Below are 27,004 nucleotides of genomic sequence, written 5' to 3' on the forward strand. Positions count from 1 at the left end.
GACATTGAAAAAACTTTTGTGCACATTATAAAAACATGATAATTCAGGAAAAGTCGAGAAATTTTCATGCTTTTGGTTTATTCTTAATTGAGATATGAGAGCAAAAGATCACACAAACCCCATCAGGGTCACACAAATCCCATCCGTCATTTAAGCGTTAAAGTACCGTCAATGGATAAAGGTCTAAGTATAGCCATTTTTCACGAAAAACACATTGTTAATCACGTTCTTGTGGTTAAGACCTGCTTTGTACTGATCGTAACTTTTCTAGAAATAAGTCTGGATCAATCATTTTATTTTGCAGGTGAGGATGATGACGACGAAGGTGATGAGGAGAAGATGCCAACTTGCTCAGATTACGTCATACATTTTTTTACCATCTTCTGGAAAGTTCTGTTCGCTTTCGTTCCTCCGACAGGTATGTAGTAAATTAAAGATAAAACAGTCGACTCCAGTTTTAACGAATACCGTTACAGTGAAAATCTCATTGTAACGAAATTTTTCCAACCCATTTTTGACTGGTTTTACATTCACGCAACGCTTTGTTTAAATTTTTTTTTCTCAAATATTTTCGTTCAAACTTTTGTATGAAATAACATTTTTGGGAATTAAAAGATCTAATAAGTGTTTTAGTATTTTTTTTAGAATTTGTTTACAATGAAATTTGATTTTTTTTATTTTATCAAAAATGAAATTTTCTGAAATTTTATTCCGATTTTCTATCTGAATTTTTTTTTCCTGACTCTGAATAGAAATAAATGTTTTAAAAGTAGAAAAAAAATGTTTTCCCAAAATTTTTTATCAAATGATATACGAACTTCCCCAAAATTATCATAATTATTTTTAATTAAACTAAGATAATTAATTAGAAATTTAATTAATTGGGAATTTACATTAATTGCAAAGGAAAATATGCTAAATTGATGTCCAGTTTTTTGAAAATATATTATTTAAGCCAATCATCATATATATAAAAAAAAATTGTGCGATTTGGTCGCGAATTGTAAGAACGGTCAAAAATGGGCTAATCCTCTAATAGGTTCACATAGGAAGAATGTTTTGAGAATTCCGATATTGCGAAATGAAAAAGCCGTTATAACGAATTCAAAACAAGTTTCTGAAAATCAACAAAAGAGTACGTTGAACGTTCCAAAAATGATTACGCAAAATCTATCTCAGAGAATTAACTTGTTGAACTGCTAGGAAATAAGAGTTGTTCTTCTATGGCTTGTGGGGGAAGTTGACGCTGGAGGGAACGAAAACAATGCGGCATATCTTCATCTACTCTATCATCAACATTCTTGAAAAATTGGACTAGGTTGGAATTTCAAATTAAACCGAAGTTATAGGGGATCCCATAAAAAAAAAGATTAAATTTTCAAGATGTCCTTATAGGACATTCGTTCAAGACATTTTCCAGAAACATACGGGACTTTGGTTTCATGACATCATTCGTTCCCGAAATTTTTCAGTTGCCAGCCCATTCATATGAGAAGACTTTGGAATTGCATGTGTTTTTGAAAGCGAAATCAATCAAACATTGCCTGCATTTGAATAAACGTATACTTTAGAGGAAGTTGTTAAAATAATAATAATAATAATTGCGGATTATTTGCCTCAAATATGTGAAATAAAACTTATCAAAAAATAAATAAAAAAAATTCAATGCCAGTTGATTTGAGTTATTTTTGAAATTTATATAACTTCATTCTTCTTATCCAGAAACTAAATAAGTAATTTCTTCCTTAGAATCAAATTCCGCTGCAACGAATTTTTTAACTGTAATTTTTGAATTAATTTTTTAGCGAAGTGAAAAATTTGTAAAATTAGAAATTTCTTTATAACGAAGCGATTTCATCAGCCCCCTTTGGAGTACATTTTAACGGGTTTCAACTGTGTTTCTAAGCACCTCTCAATAGACAAACTCAATATCATGAACAATATTATGTTAGCTTTAGAAAATTCGCAATTGAACCGCTCCATCGACCGGTTGCTGAGCATTCCAGAGTCTTTCAAAATGAAGACAAAATATTGCATAACTAGATGGATAATGTCCAATCCACGTTTTAAATCCTAAATTGGGCTATCAACCAAGAACACACCAGTAATTTGAAATGTACGATGATGATCTAATTACTGAATATATTAGTTCCATAATCTAACACATAAAAAAGAATCTTTTAACATTATTCAGAAAGAAATGGGATAGATAAATACAAAAAAATTATTCTCAAGATAACTATAAATTACAGCCTCAATGGTTAATGTGAATGTCAAAGAATCCCATTCCTCATCTGCACGTAAATCTCAATGTCGACATCATCCGTCGAGACGAGATTTCTCGATTTTTACGAAATGATATTTTCCGTATAAAACTTCTATTTTTGAAGCCATCCAGTATCTAGAACCTTTATTCTAACGCTGATATTCTCTGAGAAGACTCTAGAAAGTAAAAAAAAAAAAGAAAAGAAATGTCGTACATACGTGTATCTTTCTTAAGAGTAATGAAAATTTCCTCAAAGTGAGAGTAAAAATCAAAAGTTTTTCGGAAACTCTCGAGGAAAATCTGAATTTCAAATGAGAGAATTTGCCGCAATTTGCATAACTTCCTGTTAGGACTCCTCTCGACATATTGTTTGGTGTTTTAATGATTCAAAACTTCAACATTTCTCATTGTGTATTGTGAATCGGAGTACCGTTCTTTTTGTTGTTGTTGTTTTTTTTATATTTTATAATCTTAATGCGTACCGTAAGATCGAAATTACATGCACATGTACGTATTATAAACTTATGTTTCGAAACTTATATCGATTCTGACTAAGATACACAGGGTGTCCTGTAAGTGCTAGCACAGCCTTTATCTCGTCAACCGTCCGTCACAGAGGTATGATTTCCATTTAGAAAATACTCAACAGGCGTTCAGCAATTACGCTGTACATGTTTTGTGAGTGAACATACAGTGTGTAACAAAATAAAAAATCTAAATTTTTAAACAGCTCCTTTCCCCCCCCCCCCGCTCTAATTTTCAATTATAAAGTTGTTGTCTTGTCTCACCTGATGCCAACAAAAAAAATCCATGTTTCTAAGTGCAATATTCACTGAGATATTCGAATTCGAAAAACGCAGGAAATTTGGGAAAGGACAGCGTTAAATGTGGAAAAATCGTTTCACCCGCATTTAACACTGTCCTTTCCCAACTTTTCCCCTGTTTTTCAATTCGAATATCTCAGCGAATATTACACTTAGAAAGATGGAATTCTCTATTAGCCTTAAGAGAGGCAGGGCAATAACTTTCTGATCGGAAATTAGAGTACGGGGGAACCGTATAAAAATTTAGATTTTTTTTTATTTTGTTACATACTGTATTTTCACTCTGAAAACTGGCACAGGGTAATTTATGAACACCTGTTGAGCATTTTCTGAATTGGAATCATACCTCTACGACGGACGGTTGACGAGATAAAGGCCGTGCTAGCACTTACAGGACACCCTTTATAACTTGCTAATATCTCGAGCATATGTAGGCCTATATATATTTATGAATCTTACTGATGTCTTCTCTCAGGAACCAATCTCTCTCTCTCTTCGTTACTAGTTTCTTCACAATCTGACCCGAATCCATAGAAATATTTTCGAAGCCATCGTCACCAATGTCGGGTCAGTGATGCGATGAACCAACTAATCATCTGCAACTGATGAAACATTCACTTCTATCTCTTCTTCCCTATAGATTCCCTCCTTTTGTGTGTATGTCTTGAGTTATCTGGATGCAATCCTCTCATGCCTGAATTTCTCTCTCTTGCTAAATGTGGATCCTTTCACGTATATGTATAGGGTAGAATAAAAACTCTTTTTGACCTGAAACAACTTGCGAACGGAAAAAGTTATAGCTATGGAATTTGAATAATGATATAGTAAAGTGACTGCACCCAAAAAGATGAAACAAACGGTGATTGAAATATTGGTTTATTGGTTGGAAGAAGTATATAAAAATTTAAATTTCTATAACCTAGTCGAATGGAAAAATTTTGCGCCTCTCTTCATTAAAGAAATTTACTCTCTCTCTGTCTGTGATGTTTCAATAAATATTCACCGAGATATGCGATAGTTTAAATTACTTATTTCCGTTACATTTCACCACCCTTTTGATATTCCTTTACATGCTTCATGAAAAGTGAAAATCAAGAATGTGCCGGAGTTTTCATGAGCTCCCGTTGTTAAGACTCCGCTTTTACATAGTTTAATGCTTTGGAAATTCCAAACTTTCGCATTTGTCATTATATATTCGTAAATACGGAAACACGTATTTTTTGAAATCTTAGTAGTAGTGGAATACCTGCGAAGACCGAGTAATTGTCTCGCGGTGTATAATATGTGCGTTTCTGGGCCGTAGAAGCCTCTATGAGAGAGTAGTAGTGAAATGTGACAGTAGTAGAGAAATTCGACGTCTAACATACACGCTTTTAGTGCCCAGAAACGCACATTTCACTACTATTAATCTTACTGCGTACTGTAAGATCGAAATTACATGCATGTGCGTATTATAAACTTATTTTGGAATTTATGTCAGTTCTGTGATTTATATAGCTTGCTAATATCTCAAGCATATGTGTATAAATATATTCACGAATATTACTGATATCTTCTTGGAGAGAGAGAGAGAGAGAGAGAGATTATTTCTCTCTCTTCCGTGTTATTAGCTTCCTCACAATCTGACCAGAATCCATAGAAATATTTTCGAAGCCAGCGTCACCATTATCAGGTCATTGATGGGATGAAGCAACTAATCATCGGGAACTAATGAAACATTGACTTTTATCTTTTCTTCCTTATGCATTTCCTCCTTTTGTTTGTCCTTTTGTTTGTTTTGTTTTGCCGCTGTGGTGGTCGAGTGGTTATAGTGCGGACTCGTGATGCGAGGATCCGGGTTCGAACCCCACAGTGGTGGTCGGCTGAAGTTGGTTTTCTGTGGTTCCCAACTTCAAGGCGCAAATGCGAGCCGATCTCCCCGTTAAAAAGTCTCGCCACAGAGAGCAACAGTCCTACAACGGTAAATCATTCACCCATAACACTTCACTCATAGTTAGAAAAACTGGGGACAGCACTACACATAACAAGCATTACACAGAAACAAAACTTTACGTCAGGTTGCACTACACGTACACGCACATTCCCGCATGTACCGATTCGTGGGGGGTTCCGCGGGGGGGTGCATTTGGGGTGTAGCAGTAGTAGGTAGGGACTCCAAAAAATGGCTCGGGGATCCATGATGTTCTTAAGTCAGCCACCTCGTTGGGCAATTTGCCTGTTGTGGCGTTGTATTTGTATTTGTATTTGTATTTGTGTGTGTCTTGTGTGGCTAGGTACAGTTTCATCCTTTCCCGAAATTCATCCTGTTGTCAAAACAGTGCCGTTTCATCTTCAGCTTGATAAAAGCTGTCTTGTTTTGGTTCTCTCTTTTCTCCAGCCCCTTTACTTTTCGTTCATTCTTCAATCCGAAGAAAGAGAACTTCAGAATTTCAAAGTTCAATACTTCTGTGGCAGAGTCTGGGTAACAGTTTCATTCTGATGACAATTTGAAAGCACCATTAGACTCTAAAAGACTTAGAGTGTCTCTCAGTGTGCCTGATTCTATTCTGGTGAGATCGATACCCGTTGTAAACATTCGAGACTTCATTTATGCTGGTCATAGTTTAGGCATACGAATACGTAGATCATACATGCTCAAAATGTGCAGCGAACCAAAATGTGGCCCCCGGAGTCATTTGATATAGCCAGTGACTTCAAATCTCAAGTGAGCCTCGGCTATTTACAAATCATTTAAGAGACCTCCGGTATAATTCCAGAGAACTTGAGCGGCCCGCGATACAGTTCCACATCACTTAATTTACCCGCGGCACAGTTTCACATCGTTGAAGTGGCGTACGCCACATTTCCACATGACTCGAGTGACCTGCGGCACAGTTCCACAGCTCGCGACACGTTTTGAAACTAGTTAAGTGGCCCGAACTCTCCTAAAGTTTGAACACCCTTAACATAAATGCTCCTCTTCTAAATGGTCGGTCGGCATGCATGTGCTTTTGATTCAAAAACAAAACTGAAGACCACTCTGTACCCCATTCTAAGACGTTACCGTACGAACGGGGGGGGGGGGGGATGGAGCGGATGAAACTGAACTGGTATTATTTACCACACGAGGGTGAAACGGCACTATTTCAGAAATAGTATGAAACAAGCAAGGATGAATCAGGACAGTCTTGAGTCATCTAGATGCAATCCTTTCATGTCAGAATTTTTTCCCCTTTCCCAATGTGGTTCCTTGACGGATGCATGTAGAGCGCAGGTCTTCTCAAACATTTTCTAGTCGCGAGCACTACCTGTGCCCATCACCAAAAGAAGAGCACACTTACGACAAGTTTGGCATAGGGGGAATGCATGCAATCAGGATGATTTGAGTCCTTGAATTAAATTTATGCGAAGTCCTTGATTGGAAAGTTGATCAAGTGCTTGCGAGCACCAAATCAGACGCGAGCACTGAACACTATGGGTGCTCGCAACGAACGGGTTGAAGGTGCCTGATGTAGAGTGAAAAAAAATTCTTTTGATCTGGAATAACTGCGATCGGAAAGAGCTATAGCTAATCTAGAAAACGGTATAGTAGAGAGTCTACACCCAAACAGCTGCAACAAACAACGATTCAAATATTGATTAAGGAAAATATAAAAAGTAAAATTTATATAAGGTCTCAATCTATTAGAAAAATTTACGTCTATCTCTATTATAACGGAAGGAATTTACTTTGTGACATTTAGATAAATATTCACCGAGATATGCGATAGTTTACATTATTGATTTTCACCGTATATTTCACAGCCATCGTCCTATTTTTTTAGCTAAGACTCCGTCTTATACATTGTTTGGTGATTTAATGATTTTAAAACATTTCCTGATTTCTCATTGCATATCGTAAATACCAAAACAGTTTTTTAAATCTTAATGCATAACCGTAAGATCAAAATTTCACGCATGTACTTTCGGAACTGATTTCAGTTATGATTGATATATGAACTCGCTGGTATCTCGAGCATGTGTATATGTTTTTGCGAATCTTAGTGATGTGAGTTTGGAGGTCAATCTCTCACCGTTATTAGTTTCCTCAAAATCTAATCCGAATCCATAGAAATATTTTCGAAGCCAACGTCATCAGTGTCAGGTAACTGATGCGTGAATGAACTTATCATCAAGAACTAATGAAACATACACTTTTACTTTTTTCTTCCTTATGGATTCTTTATTTTGTGTGTTTTGTGTAATCTGGGATACAATCCTGGTAGTACTAGTGAAATGTGCGTTTCTCGGCCGTAGAAGCTCCTATGGGAGACGTCGAATTTCTCTACTCGTGTCACATTTCACTACTACTCTCCCACAAAGGCTTCTACAGCCCAGAACGGACATATCATACACCGCGAGACAATTACTCGGTTTTCTAAAACTGCAGGTTTAGTAAAGATTACTTACTTTTTTCATAGCTTTCCAAAAGCTATGCCGTCTCTCGAGGTTTTCGTTGTTGATTTTTGAAAATTGCAGTGAGAATTTTTCTCTCTTACCGATGTTGTTTCCAGAGAGACAGAAACTCCTTCTGACTTGAAGTAACTTGCGAACGGAAAGAGCAATAGTTTATTTTCATTACAGTATAGTAGAGAGATTACACCCGGACAGATGCCGCACATCGCCATTAAAATGTTGATTAGAAGAAAAAAAAAATTAAAATTTGTATAAGAATTCCAATTGACTAAGAAACTTTGTCTCTCCTTGCCATAACGGAAGAAATTTGCGCTGTGTCATTTAGACCGAAAATATTCACTAACATATACGCTAGTTGGAATTGTTGATTTCCGCCATATTTCACAACCATCTCCGTATTCCTTTAAACGCTTCATAAGAAGTGAAAATCAAGAATTTCAAATCAAAGGATTTGCCAAAATTTTCTCAGGTTTCTGTCAATACTTCGCTCTACACATTGTTCGATGTTTTAATGATTTAAAACTTCCAAATTTTTTGTTTTATCTCGTAAAAATGCACACAGCTACTTCTTTTTGTAATCTTAATCTTAATATGCACACCGTAAAACAAAAATCGCACGCGTGTACGCATTACAAACGTACGAAGAGTTCACTGTATTTTGAATCTGATTTCGGTTTTGACCGGTATTCATATGAACTCTGATATCGAGTACATTTACACATTTCCGCAAATCTAACTGATGTCTAAGAAATAATCTCTCTCTCTCCGTTATTAGTTTCCTCACAATCTAATCCGAATCCACAGAAATATTTCCAAAGCCAACGTCACCAGTGTGTCAGGTCACTGATGCGATGAACCAACTAATCATCTGGAACTAATGAAACATTGACTTTTATCTCTTCGTCCTTGTATGTTCTCCCTTTTTTATGTCTGAATGCGATCCTTTCTTGTCAGAATTTTTCCCTCTTTCCAATGTGGCATCTTCAACGCATAAAGGCCGAAGTATAGGGTGGAAAAAATAATCCTTTTGATCTGGAATAACTTAGATAACGGTAAAGATTACACCCGAACAGATGCAACAAAAAGTTATTAAAATGTTAATTAGAAGGAATATAGAAATTCAAATTTTAAGATGGGTCCCAATCTAAAAAAACAGTCCATTCGCGTAAAATTTACCCCTTTCTTTGTTATAACGGATGAAATTTACTATATATGTAACGTTTGGATAAAAATCTACCGAGATATGAATAGTTTAAATTATTGATTTTCTTTTGCCATATTTGTACTATTTCCTTTAAGGCTTCACTTAAGGAACGGAAATCAAGCATTTCAATCACCAGTATGTCGGCGAAATTTCATCCAAATGTTACAAGATAAATTTCTTTCGGTTTATAAAGAAAGGCGAAAATTTCACTTTACTTTGTAAATGGTCCTAGCATCACAGACTCACTTCAACAGAGTTACGTCCAAAGAGGTGGCTGTGTCGGAATTAATTGTTGTGGACTCTAACCTCGAATTTATGCAAGGTTTCGTGTATGCAATTGCTTCAGGTGCTGCCACCTACCTCTCTCATAGGCAAAACTTTCAATGAATGAATATTTTGATGTGCGTAAGTTTTGAATATCGTAAAGTCTGTAACTCAGTGTAACAAAATGTTTTTAAGGGGCAAAAAAACTTTACCGATTGATTTATTTTTAGATTAGAGACCATAAATTAATTATATTTAATATATATAGATAATAATTCACATACTTCTGTTTAAGGTATACAGCCGTTGTAGTATAGTGCACTGCTGCTGTATGAATCATCAGAGTGATGATGAAGGGGGTTAGATGAGTTATAACTACCGAATCACTAGTTATGGTTTTATTAATACAAATGGGGTGTAATCATTTCTGATGGAATGTTATTTCGGATGTACTCTGTATATTACCTGCTATCTTTCATAAATTTTATATCTTGACTGGCTATAATACCCGGCGCTGTCCGGGTTTTCTCCTTTTCTGGGGACATTGAATAAGTGACAAACCATTGTAAAGGAGTAAACATGTCTGAAACGCATTGTTTGGGAACCACGACGGTAGCCGAAGTAAACATTCGAAAAGTCATTATTGAGCCTTATATATTTTTGTTGCCCGACAGTTTTTTGCCCATTTCCGGTACTTGCTCGGCCGGCTCTGACGAACTTTTAAAGTACCCTATTGTTCAAGTCGGGTGCTATTTCACACATATACAAAATTTGGCGGCGATCGATCAAAAATATTTGTATAGAGAGCATATACGCACAGACAGACAAGCAAAAATCAATGTATATACAGTGGAACTTCGCATAACGAGCAATTCGCATAACGAGCAAAACTTTTGAACACATTTTGACTCGGATAACGAGCGATGGTTCGCATTACGAGAAAAAAATTGTGCGCTTTTTTATTTATTTTAACGTTACCACACAACGGAACTGGTGCTTTCGCCCACACACGTGTTATGGAATTTTGGATAATATTATTCCCTGTGGGCTCCGGTAAACGTGCCTCTCCCCGACACGACTCCACCCACACGGGTAAAAGGCTTATATCCCGGGAGGGACAGAGCCTGGGTCGTGTCTGGTCTGTCGGTAAGCGTGCCTCAGTCGAAAATTTAACACACGTGCGAGTGTGAATATTTACGATACCAAACTAGATGTAAGATAGCAGCGATGCGTATGTGCACTTGAAGTTTTTTTTTTTTAAATTCTGCTTGTGTGTGTGTGTGTGGAAAAAACAGTGGGTCGATTTCATTATTAAACGTGATTTTAAGGGGGCCAGCTCAAGAACAAGAGCCACAACTTGGGGAAAAGATTGTGTGCTTAGGGAAGACCATGGACTGGAGGTGCATGAGAATGGCTTTCAAGAACTAGTGGGGGTAAAATGTCTATGAGTTGACGGTAGATGAAGTTATGGATCTCTTGCACGCACCAGCAAGGGTTTATGGACGGTATCTCGTTTGAGGAAAAGAGAAGTAAGGAGGAGTCCTCCCACACACACATAAAATGAGATTAGAGAGATGTGTAGAATGTAGGAATCTGTGCAAAACCTTATAGAAAATAACCATCCAAATAAAGGATAAATTCCTGTAGCAATGTGAAAGCGATGAATCTCTCCAACGAAAGAACACTGAAATTTACCATCTCCCAGAAATCCTAAAAAAGAGCCAAGAGCAAGTGTCATTGGATAAGGTTCTTTCTTAAAGTCACGCTAAAAAGAATAAGTTTGCAAACAACAGCGAGTCTGTAAATCGTCCTAAAAAACGATAGTCCTCCTCTCTCTCTCTCGGTGTTGTTTAAATTACGTATATTTTATTGCATTATGCATAATTATTGATTGAATGCCGTTTTTGTTAGTCATTTTCATGTGAATGACTAATTGTGGAACGAATTATCCGAGTTTCCATTATTTCCTACGGATTATTTCCTGTTTGGATAACGAGCACGTTAGCGGAATGAATTAAGCTCGTTAACCGAAGTTCCACTGTATATAAAATAACATGTCCTAACTGACTAATTGATTCATCATCTCCGAGCCGAAACCGCTAAAGCTTTACTTATGAAATTTGGTGAGTAGTTGTAATTCATGACATAAAAACTAAAAAAGTATTTTTTTTTTAAATTCGATCCCGAAGGGGGTCATAAGGGGATTCAAAGCTAACATAGAGAGCCGAAACCACTGAAGCTATAAATATGAAATTTGGTCAGGAGTATATTTCATAATGTAGATACCCACGTATAAGACGGTGTTTCTGAAAATTCAATCACCAAGGGGATCATTCAAGTGTTATATGGGGGGAGAATCGCCAAGTAATTTTCATGTGTGGTGTAGCAGTAGTAGGTAGGGCCTCCAAAAAATGGCTCGGGGATCCATGATGTCTTAAGTCAGCCACCTCGTTGGGCAATTTGCCTGTTGTGGCGTCGTATTTGTAAAAAAGTTGCAATCAGCCTGGACATAACAATCACCCGGCCTCTGTATTTTTGATTTGCGTCATAAAATGCTATCATTTAACAACAAAATAATTACATTCTTTAGTTATTAAAGTTGTTCATCATTTGAAAATACGGACATCCGGATGATATCACGGTGTATTTATTGTATGTTTCAGATTGTTTTGGAGGCTGGGCCTGTTTCGTATCCAGTATCGCTGTCATCGGATTACTGACGGCTGTCGTTGGTGACTTGGCATCACATTTCGGCTGTACCGTCGGTTTGAAAGATTCCGTTACAGCCATCTCATTTGTCGCTCTTGGAACAAGTGTGCCAGGTATGATAGGATAACAATATATTCAGAATGCTCAATGCATATTATTCCGTAGAAATCAGCTCCTTTATGTACAGGGTGATTATAATTAATGTTTCTGTGTGTGTATGTAATCTGAGAAGATTTTCCAAAATGTACTCATGCGAATACAGCTAAATTTTCAGGATATCTTTGAGACCATAGGAGAGAGAGATTTATGCAATTTAAAATAGTTCAATTTTTGACCACCAGGTGAATAAGTGGTGCTTTTTTATTGAATTTTCTTCTCTCCCATGGTAAATATATTTCCTATCGAAACTTAGTATATACGTATTATGGACAATGGAAGAAAGGAAAATACAATAAATAAAACACCACTTATATAGGGCCGTATTCACCAACATGGATTAAACTGTAGTCACACATTTTGGATAACAGATCAATATAGATTGGTTAAACACCTGAATTTAACCAATCCGTGTCGATCTCTCATCAAAAAATTGTGTGACTAGTTTAAACCATGTCAGTGAATACCGCCCTTATTCATCTGCTTGTCAAAAATTGAACTAGTTTTTTTTATTGCATAAATATCTCTCTCCAATTGCCTTATTAAGATGAAGATGATAACCTGAAAATTTGGCTACATTCGGATGAAAAAACTACTCACACACACACAGAATACGGGAACTTTAATTATAATCATCCTGTACTTCGGAATCATTTTATCTGCATACAAGCTGTCCGAAATTGTTTGCGCAGCAGATATCTCCACAACCGTTGATTTTAGAAACATACTTTCAATTATGAAAGATTTTCGAATGACTTGCGGTTACAAGATCTCGGAATTTGTTCCCCTAACTTCCAATTATTGAAATGTAGATTCCGCTCTGAAAAGACATTCCCAAAAATGTTCATACTTTTCAGTGCAAAATTTATCAAGAGATAATATAAATGTAAATGTATCGATATGTTTGTAAATATCTCGTCACTATGTTTAGGGTAGTTACCACTGTGTTGGCAAGTTTCCATTATCTCAAAAGTTGCCATTTTTAGGGACTGTACACAAATTAAAAATTAACTTAACCATAGTTTCTTTGTTTTTTATTCATAATAAATAGCAGTCACATTTTTTTGACGATTACGGACTTTGAATTTAATTTACGTTTCACTATTTGTGTACGCACCCCCCTCAATCGATGGCGATAAGTGCTGAAAACATGTTATAAAAATCCAAATATCTCCGTTGTTATTAAATTTAAAAATACGTGATTTTTTTGTTAAAAAATATAATTCTGATTTATTATGTATAAAAAAGATAAAATTATTGAGTTCATTCTATTTGTGTACAGTCCCTAAAAATTGCAACTTTTTCCATCCCTCCCCCAATGAAAACTTTCTAACACACTCATTAGTTGCCAGAACACATAGTGATTTTATGTATTTAATTTCTAGATCAATGTTGTTGTAATTCAAAACATGAAGTTTTATGAAAATGAATTTGAGAGGAGATCTCATTCCAATACGTCAGGGGCTCTTAGCGTTTTTTAGCCACGATCCAAAATCAACAACACGATCAATTTTGCGACCCATCAGAAAATTTGGATCCCACAAATGATGATTAAATATTCCAGAGTAACAAAAAATATTTGGGTTTTCGAACATTTTTGAAACCAGACATCCCCTTGAATCAAATATGGGGCTCAAAATGATCGTAAGCTTGCTTTTATTTCTGAAATGCATCTCTTTCGTAATTTCTCGATTTCTACTAATTCTAGAATTATTCCTTTCATTAATTTTTATTATCCCTCATAATTTTTAATTATTCCTCTAATTATTTCTCAATTATGTATTTAATTAATTCTTGAATTTTTTTTTCAATTTTCTTATGGAATTATGTATTTCCTTCATTAATTGCGCAAAGTCTCGTCAATCACGAACCTTCATTAAGGTTTAGGGTGTTCAGACTTTTTTAATAGAAATTTTCCACATCCTTAAGCATTCTGTAAGAATTTTATGGACTTTTGAGAGTGTCGACATCCCTCTCCACCCCAAAAAATTAAATTAAGTATAAATAAAGGGAGCCCCATTAAAAATGTATGGATCACAGCCCAGATTGCCCAAATCGTTAAGACGCTCCTAAAACCTGTGGCACAACAAATGGATTCCTGACAGAATTGTGATGTATATGGATTTGCACGCCCCATCTCAGAAGACCCTGCGACCCAAGTTTGGGAAATGACCCCGCCCCCCCCCCCCCCCCGCAATACGTAATTGAAAGTTTCAGCACAAGGGGACCATGTAAAAAGTAAATTTCTTTGATTTTTTATTCATATGACCCCTTAAACCAATTAAGAGATTTTAAGTAACCGCGCGTCATTTGAAAGCTTTGTTTTAGTTGAAAGGAAGTTTCTTGTGTAAACTGGTGAAGAAAGATATAAGGGGTCATACAAGTATTATGCCAGCATCGATGTGGGCAGGGGGTCAGATTTATTCAGTTTTGATGACGGGGCGGGGGTTGGTTGGTTTGAATGATGCTTACGTCATCAACCACCCTTTATAAAAGTATGAAATATTCTTAATGACATCTTTACCGAGTGCGCCAAAAACTAGAAAAATTTCTTCCTAGTTTGTAGGCACCTGAACTAATATTCTTCCTATTGATAAGTCCCCTTTGAGCCACTTTAGATCTCTTTCATTGTTCCATGGATCTTTTAAGTGGTCTGGAAATGTGTCTGGGCCACTTAAGTGCTCTAGAAATGTGTTGCGTGCCACTTAAATGCTCTGGAACTGCGCCGCGTGTCACTTAAATGATCCGTAAATATGCCGTGAATCACTTAAGTAATCTGGGAATGTGCCACAGGTAACTTGAGTGATGTAGAACTGCACTGCGGGCCACTTAAGTGCTCTAAAACTGTGCCACATGTTACTTGGAGCATAGTTTTCCAAACATTTCATTCTATCGCTCTTTTCTTCAGAAATCTTTTTCTCCCATCGCCCCTCAACTCAAGTGAACCCATAGGATCCTATGTTAAAACCGTAGCTTCTATCGCCCCCCCCCCACTGGACCATTCCATCGACCACCAGGGGGCGATATTGCCCACTTTGGGAAACACTGATTTAAAGGATCTCTGAATGTTCCACGGATCGCTTTAGTGTTCTGGAACCGTACATCTTCCACGTTCGTTTCTGATCCCAGTGTGTCTTTGGAGGGGAGTCAGAGTTTCGCTGACTTTTAATGGCGGGAAGGGGGGGTGTCAAAAACGACTAAAATTCTGCTTAGGGGCCATTCAAGTATTACGTAAGCAATTTTCTCATATATTTTTGACCCCTTTCCCTTGTCAGCAAAAGTCAGCAAAACACTCACCCCCCTCTCCCCTTGTCAGCAAAATTTCGTCACCAGCTTAGAATATTTCCTATCTTCAAAAAGGGGTGGTTGATGACGTAAGCAACCTTCAAATCCCCCTCTCCCCCCCTCCGTCATCAAAAGTCAGCAAATCCGAAACCCCCTCCCTCCCCCTCGATGCTGACGTAATACTTGAATGACCCCTTACGTAATACTTGAGAATGGCCCTTATATAACCTCCGTGCAAACAATTCAGGACAGCCTTTATAACAGAAATTATGGCTCTTTAACACATCGTGTTTTTTCTTTCTTTTTTTTTTTTTGTGTTTTTGTAGATACTTTTGCGAGTAAAGTGGCCGCAGTGAACGACAGGTACGCGGACTCCTCCATCGGGAACGTGACAGGAAGCAACGCAGTGAACGTATTCCTAGGGATCGGAGTGGCCTGGTCGATCGCTGCCATCTACCACGCGTGCAACGGCCGCGCTTTCCGAGTTAACCCGGGCAACCTGGCCTTCTCGGTGACGTTGTTCTGCTGCTGCGCCTTCATCACCTGCACAGTACTCATGCTGCGACGCAGCAAAGTCGTCGGCGGCGAACTCGGAGGGCCCATGAAATACAAGCTGCCGACCACGATACTATTTGTCAGCCTTTGGTGCTTTTACGTCATCATGTCCAGTTTGGAAGCGTACGGTGTCATCAAAGGTTTCTAAATAGTCGGGGTGGAAATTTTCGACTTTCAAACAAAAGAAACAAAAGAGTTATCATTGTGGTTATCGTCTTATGGTTTTAATTATCTTCCGGGACACGTCTTCTAGTTATTACAACTAAGAGCGTTATTATTTTTTTTCCAACTCAAAAAAACAGTAAAGGAAAATGCAGAAGAGTATTATTACGTCTGCGTATATATCAACATCAACGGTGATTTTTCTCTCCCATATCCTCTTTCTGATCCATGATCACAAATGATTTGTGTGCTTCTCTTTCACTTATTTCTCTCTGTTTACGTTGAAATTACCCATGAAAAAGAAAAAAAAATGTAGAAGTGCCTGTTGTAACACCAAAAGTATGAAGTGCTTTCTTTAGAAGAAATTTCTTACGAAAATAGATGGATTATTTTGAGAAGATTTGGGCCTTCCTCTGAAACTGCACTTTGTGTGTGAACTCAATCCATTTAATCCCCTTTCTCCTCTCGATGGGAATTACCATTTACTTGGTGTTGAGCTCGTTCGAAATGATTGAAACATTAATTCGAGAGGAAAACAAGAAATCTTGACCATTATATATATATATATATCTTATTCTATATATTACTCTTTAACAATTTCTCCCTTTTTCTATCTCTCTCTCTCTCTCTCTCTGTCACCTGACATAGCTCAAAACATTCTTCATAAACGTATAGACAAAAGGTATTCATCATGAAATGTGATCGATCACGAAGAAACTTCATGTCAAGAGTTCACCTGTGGCCAACACCAACTTCCTATTTATATGGGGGTTTTTTTTTGTGTTTTTTGTTTCCGTTTTTACCAGATGAACATCCTTTATTATTATTAGTTTTGTTTTGGTATTCATTATTCATATCACGTGATGTGCTGTGGTCGTCTTTTATGAAAGAACTCGTTTGAAATGAATTCCGAGTGGATGTTACGTCACAGAGTAAGTACTGAAAATATTTGTTTCTTTTTTGATAATTAAAATAATTATATTTCTTTAATATTTTTGTTTTCTCTCTAAACGTATTGAAATTCTGCTTCGTTTAAATTTGAGCTATTCATCTTGTTAAAGAAGCCGTCTTAAATGCATTGAGTGAGTGACGCGGTGCTCAGCGGAGCTGCCCAAAAAACGATCAAAACCTCAATTAAACACTACATTCAACGAAAACAATTACGCTGATTTGAGTTTGAGCATATATCAGAGATTCCGTGAAGGTTATTTTCTGACGATGGCAGGTATTGATAATAATCACTACTTGAGACTAAAACTGTACGCTCACTGTAGGTTAGGTTGCCTTAGGGAATTTTAAACATCCTCACCGAAGGACGAGTTTATAAATCGCCACCACCTAGTACGGCTTTCAGTGAGCCGCTTCGAGCAGTCTATCTGTTAGTCTAGCACTCCCTATCAAATAAATGTTGAATTGCCTGACGGCGATGGAGTCTGGACAGTGTTCGGTTTGAAAGAAAGTAGTGTTGAAGCGTATTGAAGCGCAAGAATTATCTCGAGGGATCATCGTTGGGGAAAATTCGTACTTCTTGCTATATTGCAAATTGTACAGGTGACTCCAGTTCAAAAGATAGCCATCTGATGTTACTTCCTTCTGATTAGTGAAGTAGTTCTCAAAATGTGCGTCGCGGCTGTTATGGACGTCACAAGGAGTCTGTGTATTGATGTGTGCCCGTTCAGTGCTTTGAAATGATTCTTTTTTTTTAGAATATTCTGGGAAGCCACTGAGATAAACGATGAAAAGGCCAAGAGAGACGCGGGTGGGAAAATTTTGGAAAACACTGAATAATAGCAAACATGAAGTGTGTGACTCAGATCGACGTCTGCTTGATTTATAGAAATTATAAGAAAAAAAAAAGTAAAAGTAAAAGAACACAAAAATAATCCAAGCATCGCACGGTACAGTATTTGGATAACTTAAAGGGTGGATTTTTTTTCCTTTCCACATCCAGAGACACTCACCGTGTCGTATCAGACACGGCAAACATTTTCATGTTAAAGAATGTTTACCGTGTCTGACATGACACGGTGAGTGTCTGTAGATTTTAATCCACCTAAAGGGTTGGGCACATCTCCACAAAGAGAAATTACCGCTTCAGACGCCTTCGAGCATCTAAGTTCACCGAAACTTATACCAAACAAGACAACAAGAGCAATTTTTTTATCATACCTCAGACAGAATCTTTACTGATCACCTTTATATTTTTAAAACTTAGCTGAAGTTTGCGTTGAAAGATATTTTTTCAGCCTAACAAAATAAAGAGAAACCTGCGTACAACGATACTGTCTATAACGATAAACTTGCCTACAACGATATTTTCTTTGGAATATTCTCTTCCCTCGGCGGAATTCCTACGCGATAGAAAATGGCGCAAATTGCCAACAACGATAACCAGTTTGAAACAATATTTTTTTTGTAGGTCTCTACAGTATCTTTATAGGCAGGTTTTTCCATGCGAGGATCTATGAGGGGGGGGGGGGGTGATCGTGTGATCACCCCCCCCCCCGCCAAACGAAATTCGAATATGATAATATTGCATTCAATAAATCCGTTGAAAATTACTTGTATCAACGTTTTTCATATAGGCATAACAAATTCAAAAGAAAACCGATATTGCCTCGGAAAATGCGGGACATATGGTCACCCTATTCACAACAATTTGATGAATCACCCCTTCCAACAGCGAGCTCTACCTTGGTTTTACTGTATAGAGTTGCGCAACTCAACACAACACATGTGCACTATATCAGCGACAACGGAGGACTGAACTCGTTTATGAAGGAACAAGTTGAGGCATTGACTACTAAGTTGCTGCCCCTACATCACTTGAGAAACCACTGGGCCCGATATTATGAACTTTAAGAACAGTACGATATTAGGCCCGTGTTTCCCAGTATAGATCAGATATCATCATCTGGCAATTCGATTACTTTTAATATATGTATTTATCAAATAAAATACAATCAATATTATTTTCATTCGTATAATCAATAAGAGAATTGAAATTTTAAACTTTTTAATGCATTTACGTTTATACTTTGAACAAAATTTAGACGAGAAATATCCAAATTGTTGTTTATGTGAACGTTACTGTGCTCACTGAAGCACCATAGGGCGTTGGCACCGGATTTATTCATCGTGAGTTAATCATAGACACCTTGAATAGGGATATTATTTAATGGACAACATTAATTCGAGCTTATGTATTTATTATGTGAATACTTATGACAAGCATAGGTTGTGCTCGTGACTAGAAAATAATAATTGATAATCCTTCATATAGGTGCTTCTATTACCATCAAGCTGGCACTGCCTTAAAACACGAGACAAACCCATTAAATAAACAATAAATAATTAATTCATTCAAGTTGGCCAAATATTACAATGGCAAACTGCAAGCCCACAAACCTCTATGGACAAAAGCAATTCTATCGCTGTATTCTATTTTAGGTGCTCACATTCTCACGATTGCGTCAGCCGAACATAAAATAGTTTTCACGCGATTAGTGTAGTCTTTGCAGATTCATGCGGAGTTAATTAACGGCTTTCTACTAACCATGGGGTTCCTTTTCACTGTAATTCCAGGTACTACTCGAGGAGAGAGGAGCTTAAATACTGCTGCTGCTATTCTCGGCGAATAACCAACTCCACAGCGCTCATTGAACGAAGGAGAGAGACACACATTCACAAATACACAAGAAGATCTCCGGTTACATTCTAATTGGAAAACAGAACGTTCATCAAGATTAACATGGTGAACATTTCAATCGAGAACTTCATTTCCATGTCGGATAATAAGTTATATACTCGTATATATATGTGGGTGTCGTAACGTTTCCGGTATCTTCGACTGAATATCGTGTTGTACAGAGAGTACATGGGAAAATATCTCGGCAACGCTCTCTAAATATAACCATCTAATCGATGGCTGTCTTCTACATTTTGTTTTTATTGTTTTTTCCATTATATACGTCGTGTGTTTAACGTAACTTTGAACGTCATACATTGATTGAGACTTCGATTTATAAGAAAGAAAAATATATCGATTCCATCTATTTCTCTCTCTAATATGTCGCTCTCTTTCCAAAAAAAAAGCTGACTAATTGCTGCGGCGTCTCTTCCTTCATTAACACTTATATAATATTAAGTATTTATATATGATACATCCATGTGTGTGCGTGTTGTATCGAGAAGTACGTTCAATGGTATATGTTCGATGACTTTTGAATTTACCTCTGCATGTTATCTTATATATATGAAATTTATATTACTTGACATGTTGGTTCAATGTTTGATCATTTCACGTTCGAATGTACTCATAGTACTCGTCTCGAATCATGCAGAAAAAAAAAATGTTATATGAGGTACGACAGACTCATTTTATTTTTTACATTCAAAACAGGAAATTAATTGATTTTACGAAAATAAATTTCGTGATTTTTGAGCCTCTTCTTTTCATACTCCAATTTATTCAAATGATTTATATTCTCTTTAATTTTAGGCTCTCCTGTTAAAAAAAGGTGATTAGAAATTAATATGGAGCCTATGCAAATTAGCGCAGTTTTCATGCACCAGTATGTGCTAATTGTCGTGGTAACATATCACGAACGTATTAGAAATTAAATACCATATACATATTGGAAAATAACACTGAGGTGAAACGTTGTGTTCCGCAAATTGACTTCAATCAATTATTTATTCCTTCAGTAACGAAATTTACCAAACTCAAAATGAAACTAAATATTTTAAACGTAATTAATCTACAACTTCGGCCGTGATAAAATTATATCATAAAAAAAGTCATTCAATATCATATTGTAATACATATCCAACAAAAGTAAAAGAACTAAAAACCACTCAAAATACATACCACTCACCCAACAGCCTCTGGAATTGAGGTGTTGGTATAAGCGTTTATGTTACACATTTTATTACTTCCAAACTTAATTCCATAAAAAATTAGAAATTCGGATCAGTCCGGTCGGAGAGAGTAGGACCTCTCTATGCTAACCGTTGCAGCCAAAAAGTGTGAGACACATTTAGACTACGAGAAATTTTTGTGTGAAGTTCATTCACTTGTAAGTCGTACATTCGGAGAAGTAGGCGTGAGACTACTAAAAACGCATAAGTATTTCTTGAAAATTCAGATAATTGTGCGAAATACCATGAAATGAGTAATATAATTTTTAAACGATGTAGATCGCTTTTGACAAAATTTTCAAAATAAACAAAAAATAATAATAATAAATTTCATTATTTATATGGTAGAATTTTTTTTTACAAATCGGTATTAGACACACACAAGGTTTTGACAAAATTTTATCCCTGTAAAAACATTACTTTGAGAGGAAAAAAAAATTCTGTTGGATCTATCTGGTTTTGCAACTAAGATATGAGACCTATCTATGCCTGCGATCATATTTATCTACCTGCTTTTGAAACTGATTTCTTTACTTATTTGGTTTTACAACCAACCACTACTTTCCTCATCACAAAATGAATGAATAACATATAGCGACTTCTTAATGTTATAACTTCCCCTACTGATAGATCTGCAGGAAAACTAAAAATAAATGTCATAATCTAAAATCGAAAGAAATGAATGTATCTTGTTTTGAATTTACACGGCTCAAATATACGTTTAATATCACTTTTGATACGATACGGTACAGTCATATATTCATTTTTTTCTCGACCGAATATTCATCAGTTAAGAAATATAACATAATCAAACTCCAATAATTACCGGGAAAAAAAATGTCGATGACTTAATTAAGATAAATTAACATACTGTTATCGCATGGATGCTGACGCTAATGCAGAATAAGAAAAAAAAATTATGTAAGATCATATATGTGAACATCGAAGTAGTGGATGTTAGAAATTTTTTCTCACTTAAGCTGAGCTTCAGCAATTTTTTTTATACGTATATCATTCGCATTAATAACTATGTACACCATTTTTTCAGCCCATGATTGGATTATCGGGGATGTAACGCGATCATTTATCGTGCGTTTCCTCATGGTTTATGAAGTTTTTAAATGCATGGCAAGAACATAAAATATCCAAGATTAACTTCCTTTTATTACCTTTATATCTACATCCCATCGTTAATACAGTTATGTGGACGTGTTATTATACATGTGAGGTTTTATAGTATCGATCTTTTTGTTTCATTATCATTTTCCGTTTTTTAAGTTTTATTTTGATATATTAGCATTATATCGATACTCTGTGTGAGTTATACTTTATTCAAAGAGTATACGAGCGTTTTTTTTTTCAAGTTTAGTAATAAATTAATCAATTACATCGTAGATGTTTTAAAAAAAAAATTTGGAATGGTCTGTCGAGAGTGTAGAATGAAAATTTGGAAATTCTTTTTCTGGAACTTTAGTCCTCTTTACGTTCTGATTATCTGAGTAAGTCAGAAGATTAGAATGTGTGGTACGAAAATGTCTGAGTGATATGAACTCACGTTATTTCAATGGAAACAATTCACAGATTCGTATAGTAATCACGAATCAAAATCACAAATCAAACAAAAATGGTCTGTGAATGAAACGATTGAGCTTGTATCATTCAGTCTCTACTGCAGATATAATTCAGGGCTGCATATAAGAAATTAATGTACGTTTATAGGAACTGGAAATTCAAATCCCAGCATTTTCTTTCATTCTAATAATCCTTAAAATGACGAAAAAAAATTCTGATACTACCATCGGATATGAAATAGAAAATATTATCATCACAGGGTATTAAATGTTTAGCAAATATTTATTATTTTTAAGTAGATTCGAATCATTGATTGGTACAATGATTAATTACACTAAGAAATATTTCCATTGCGATGGATTAATTTGATCATGTTTTCCTTTTAAAAATATATCAAAAAAAGGAAAACATGAGCAGAATTACGTATTTCTTTTATATTAATTAAGAATAAAACAAATGTGTAATTAAACGATCGATGATGTGAATTTTTCTTATACATATTGGCAATTTGATGATCATTTTCGCGGTAAAAGCGTGAAAAAAGAACAACGAATTTTTTAGAGAAAAGGAAAAATGTCATCCTCTACTATATTTTTACTTTATTTCGTCCATTCTATTATAATAGAGAAGATTTACTATGTATTAACTCAATATCCATTCATCTCCATGCGATGCATATTACCTCTAGGTGTCATAATATGTTGCTATAGAAGAGTAATTTCCAATTTTTATACTTTTTTTCAACGTTCGCGGTACCCTAAGATTTAGAATTTGCAACAATCCCGCGGCACCTCTGCCCGATTTCCATACACTTCAGTGGCAACCTAAACCACAACGTACTTATTCTAATTACTCTGAACATATTTTGATCCCAATTCTTCACGGCACAACTTGATTCACTCCCGTTACCCCCAAAGTGACATTTAAGAATTCTTAGACAAATAACATTTCACATAAGCTGCTGTAAAATTGTGAAATTTCGCACTTCTTCTACATTATTTCTCTTATTATTTTCATTTAATATATACTGCTATTTTAAAAAAATACATATATAAGTAAGTTCATGAAATGAAACATTTTGGAGAAGCTCGATCATCCGAATGGAAAATAATTCATTTTAGAATGATCTGATATTAAAATTACATAGATGGGATCCGACCAAGTCATCGTAAAATTCCAAAAAATTCATCGTAATTTTAGAAATTATCATGGATAATCGAGTTTCTATTGCATAAAATTACGATCGTATTAAATCCAAAAGCACAAAAAATGCTGCAAAAATTGCTCATAAATCTAGCGATTGTGTTCAATTTTACGGAATTATGTGATAACAATTGTTGTGATGGTTATTACTCGATAGAAAAACAAATGTAATTATGTTCGATTGTTTTTCTTCCCACATAGAATAGTTCCACCTTCTTCAAATTATCTAAAATTTACCTCGATTTAATAATTTTAATTTTATCCATCTTATCACTATATCTACTACCCACAACGAATGCTATACTATATTTCCCATTGTAATAATGGAGTTTACCATTGTAATATCACATTTCGATGAAAAGAAAAAAAAAAAGAGCGTAGTTTAATGGAATAAGTTTTACATTCCATCAAAAGATCATAGAAAGCTTTAATACTTACAAAAAAAAATGTATTTATAAAATATTTCTCGACAGCATGATGATGATAATAATAATTATTATTGTTGATACAAAAAAAATCTAGTCGAAAAAAATGAACTCAAGAAATTTATTGATGAAACCGTACTTATAATTCAGAAGAGTGAAAAAAAAAATGTTGACAAAAACAACTTTTAGGCTTGTTGTTGTCAGAAATATTAATATTAATATTAATGCGAGTTATTTTTCGAATATTTATGTAAATTTACTATCTAAATAATTTGAAAATTACTTGACGTAGTTTGAAGAAATCTTAGATATATTATATGTATGTATGTGTACGTGTTTTACATATTTCATGAGGTAAAAAAAAAATTAATTATAAAAAAAAGTTATGTATGTGAGTGTATATTTTGGAAGCGCGTGATGCTCTCTATTATTTATTATTATCAAATTTATTGTTGATTGAAAATACGAGTTATAACATATTAATTTATGGAATTATTTTTCATGTTAGAGACGATTATTTTTATGGTTATTAGTTCTGAAATTTTATATTTTTGTTAATTATTTTGATATTATTGACATATTAATGAAATTCCAAATAATAAGTAAGTATAATAATTTTTTTTCATGTGAACTGCAGTTTGAGAAATTAAACACTTGTTACTTGATAATTTTTCAGGCTATACATACGTGTGAATTTAATATTACGATGTAAGGTGCCTCCTACCTTTTAACATAGTAGAAATAATATTAAAAATATTATTTAATCATTGATTCATTTCAAATTTAGTACACATGTATTTGGTTATATGTGCTATCTTATGGCAGTAAAAAATTTTGCATTTCTTTAATACTGTGTTTTTTTTGCAAATTTTCAAAACAATGCATTTTTTAACACCCTGAGATTGAATAGAAATTGAGTCAAATTCAAACAGAAAAAACACTTTCAGCTCAGCAAATGATGAAAAAGATTGAGATTTCGTTGACTCAATCTCATTTAAAACTAAATATTAAATTTCAAAACTAAAAAAAGTTAATTTTCTTTTTATTACAAAACTATTTATGAATGGATTTCAAAACTGTTTTTTTTTTGTCATGTTGTTGAACTGAACAGTTTTCCTTATTTTGAATCAGCTTTTACTCAGCTGCATTGATGTCATGCTATTTTGACATAGACGCAAGGTTTCAATGGGTTTTTTTCTGAATTTCTAAAAAAATAGGTAATGAAGATATGCAAAACATTCTATTGACATAGGAAAGCCCATGCAATCGAAAATATGTGTGCTAAATTCAAAACAAATCGATGGTTAAATAATAATTTTAATGATGTTTCAACTACAACATGGTTTTCTAGCATGTTAAAAAGTAGGAGACTCCTTGAAAAACGATTTGGCGAAATTTCATATCGCCAAAAAGGAGCTGATCTCAGTTACATGTCGCCTTTTCATGTTAATAATATCTTCTGATTGGGTGGAGCTGTAAGTATGTGGTAGGAAATGGAAAATCTCTTATTAATCTTTAGATGAGCTGTACAGGGAATGAAATGGCTTCTTTTGGGAATAAAAGGTATTATTCAAGAGGTATCTTTCTCAATCTTCACTGTACAGAAATATTTAATCTAGACTGATTGGAGATAACAGAGTGATCAAGATGAATATTCTTTCATAGAGGAAATAGTGAAGGAGAAATATAAAAGTGAAATGGAATAATTCGAAGTATATTCAATCGAAGAAAATAGTTTATCCTCAAAAATTTGAAAACAGAAGAATCTCCATGTTTGATTCCCCCGCCGTGTTTTATGCATTATGAGCCTATTATTTAAGTTACTAGATCAATTTATATATATATATGTATATATTACTAAAAAAATCAAAGTGAGATGTATGAAAAATATATAATTAAAAATTCCTTCATTAATCATTCTCTTGATATAGTTTATTTTCTTAATAATCTGAAACTTCTCTCGAGTACACTTCTAGCAAAAATTGAAATTACGCGTAAAATGAAGTGTCGTTGATTATTTATCAGGAAAATAGTTTTTTGTATAATGTACGTGTTATTATATTGATTGTATTACGCGGAAAAATGATATAAAATTATGAAAGAGTGAAAATATCTGTTATATAATTTGGTTTTGGTTTATAGAGAAAATCATGGAAAAAAAACTGATTAAGACCACTGGTCAAGTTTATTTTATGCTGAAAAGTGATTCTCGTTCGTGTAAGAAAAAAATTAATTTAAAAAAAAAAGTGTTATATATACATATATATTATTACAAGTATGTCGTCTTGTTTGAATAAATGAATATGTGATGTTATAATCGGGATGTTTTCCATATATGAAACAGAAAAGAGAAAAAAAATGAAAAGAGTCCTTTATGATAAAGAGTTGTATCGAAATTATGTTGTTTGTTCGTTGTTTCTTGTTTCTGAGCACTGGAAAAGGAAATAGAAAAATAAAGGAATTTAACGGAAGTATTTTTGTGTCCTTTTCATTAAAAATCCTCAAAATTTCCACTATTTAAAACCTAAGTTATTGGAAGGAAATTGAAATTACAGGAATTCATCTTAAACGAATGATTTCCAAGCATAGTAGCAGAATACAGAATGAAGCGAGTACGTCCAGGCTCTATCGCTATTGCAATTTAAGCACGCGGACGTGCCGGGAAAACCTACTGGTGCATCAGTCGGGTGAAGTCACCCCAGGGCGACCCTCGCACCCTGCCTTCACCCCATTCCCAACCCTAGCATCGACGCCCGGATTAGCAACATCAACGCACAACCAGGACGTTCGCGCCCTAAAACCCCAACTAAACATCTTCAGTCAAGTCCCACAACGGCCAACACCCGAAAACCCCAACACATCACGCCCCGCGACCGAATCCCTCGCCCCACTTCCGGAGCTTCATTATAAATCAAAACAATAAATAGGTACACACATAACATATTTACAGACATTTGGATGCTTCACGACACAGGCCTTTAGGGCGCATCTGTTTGTAGTAATGTCAAATCTCAACAGTTCCTCA

At 35.1% G+C, this 27,004-nt stretch overlaps 1 protein-coding gene across 1 annotated transcript in view; it reads left to right on the top strand.

Moving 5' to 3' along the window:
* LOC149082209 (sodium/calcium exchanger 3-like) overlaps window positions 1-26,453 on the top strand; it is a 205,517-nt gene extending 179,064 nt beyond the window's left edge. Inside the window, exons 6-9 of the mRNA XM_089235726.1 lie at window positions 305-418; window positions 11,656-11,814; window positions 15,469-16,791; window positions 19,445-26,453. Coding sequence (XP_089091852.1) covers window positions 305-418; window positions 11,656-11,814; window positions 15,469-15,845 — 650 coding nt within the window. The 3' untranslated portion in view covers window positions 15,846-16,791; window positions 19,445-26,453. The remainder of the gene's footprint in view (window positions 1-304; window positions 419-11,655; window positions 11,815-15,468; window positions 16,792-19,444) is intronic.
* The last annotated feature ends 551 nt before the right edge of the window (window positions 26,454-27,004 follow it).

This window comes from Pholcus phalangioides, unplaced genomic scaffold, assembly GCF_987345545.1.
Source record: "Pholcus phalangioides strain wild (caught in Gottingen) unplaced genomic scaffold, Ppha-v1.0 ptg000009l_1, whole genome shotgun sequence".
NCBI lineage: Eukaryota > Metazoa > Arthropoda > Arachnida > Araneae > Pholcidae > Pholcus > Pholcus phalangioides.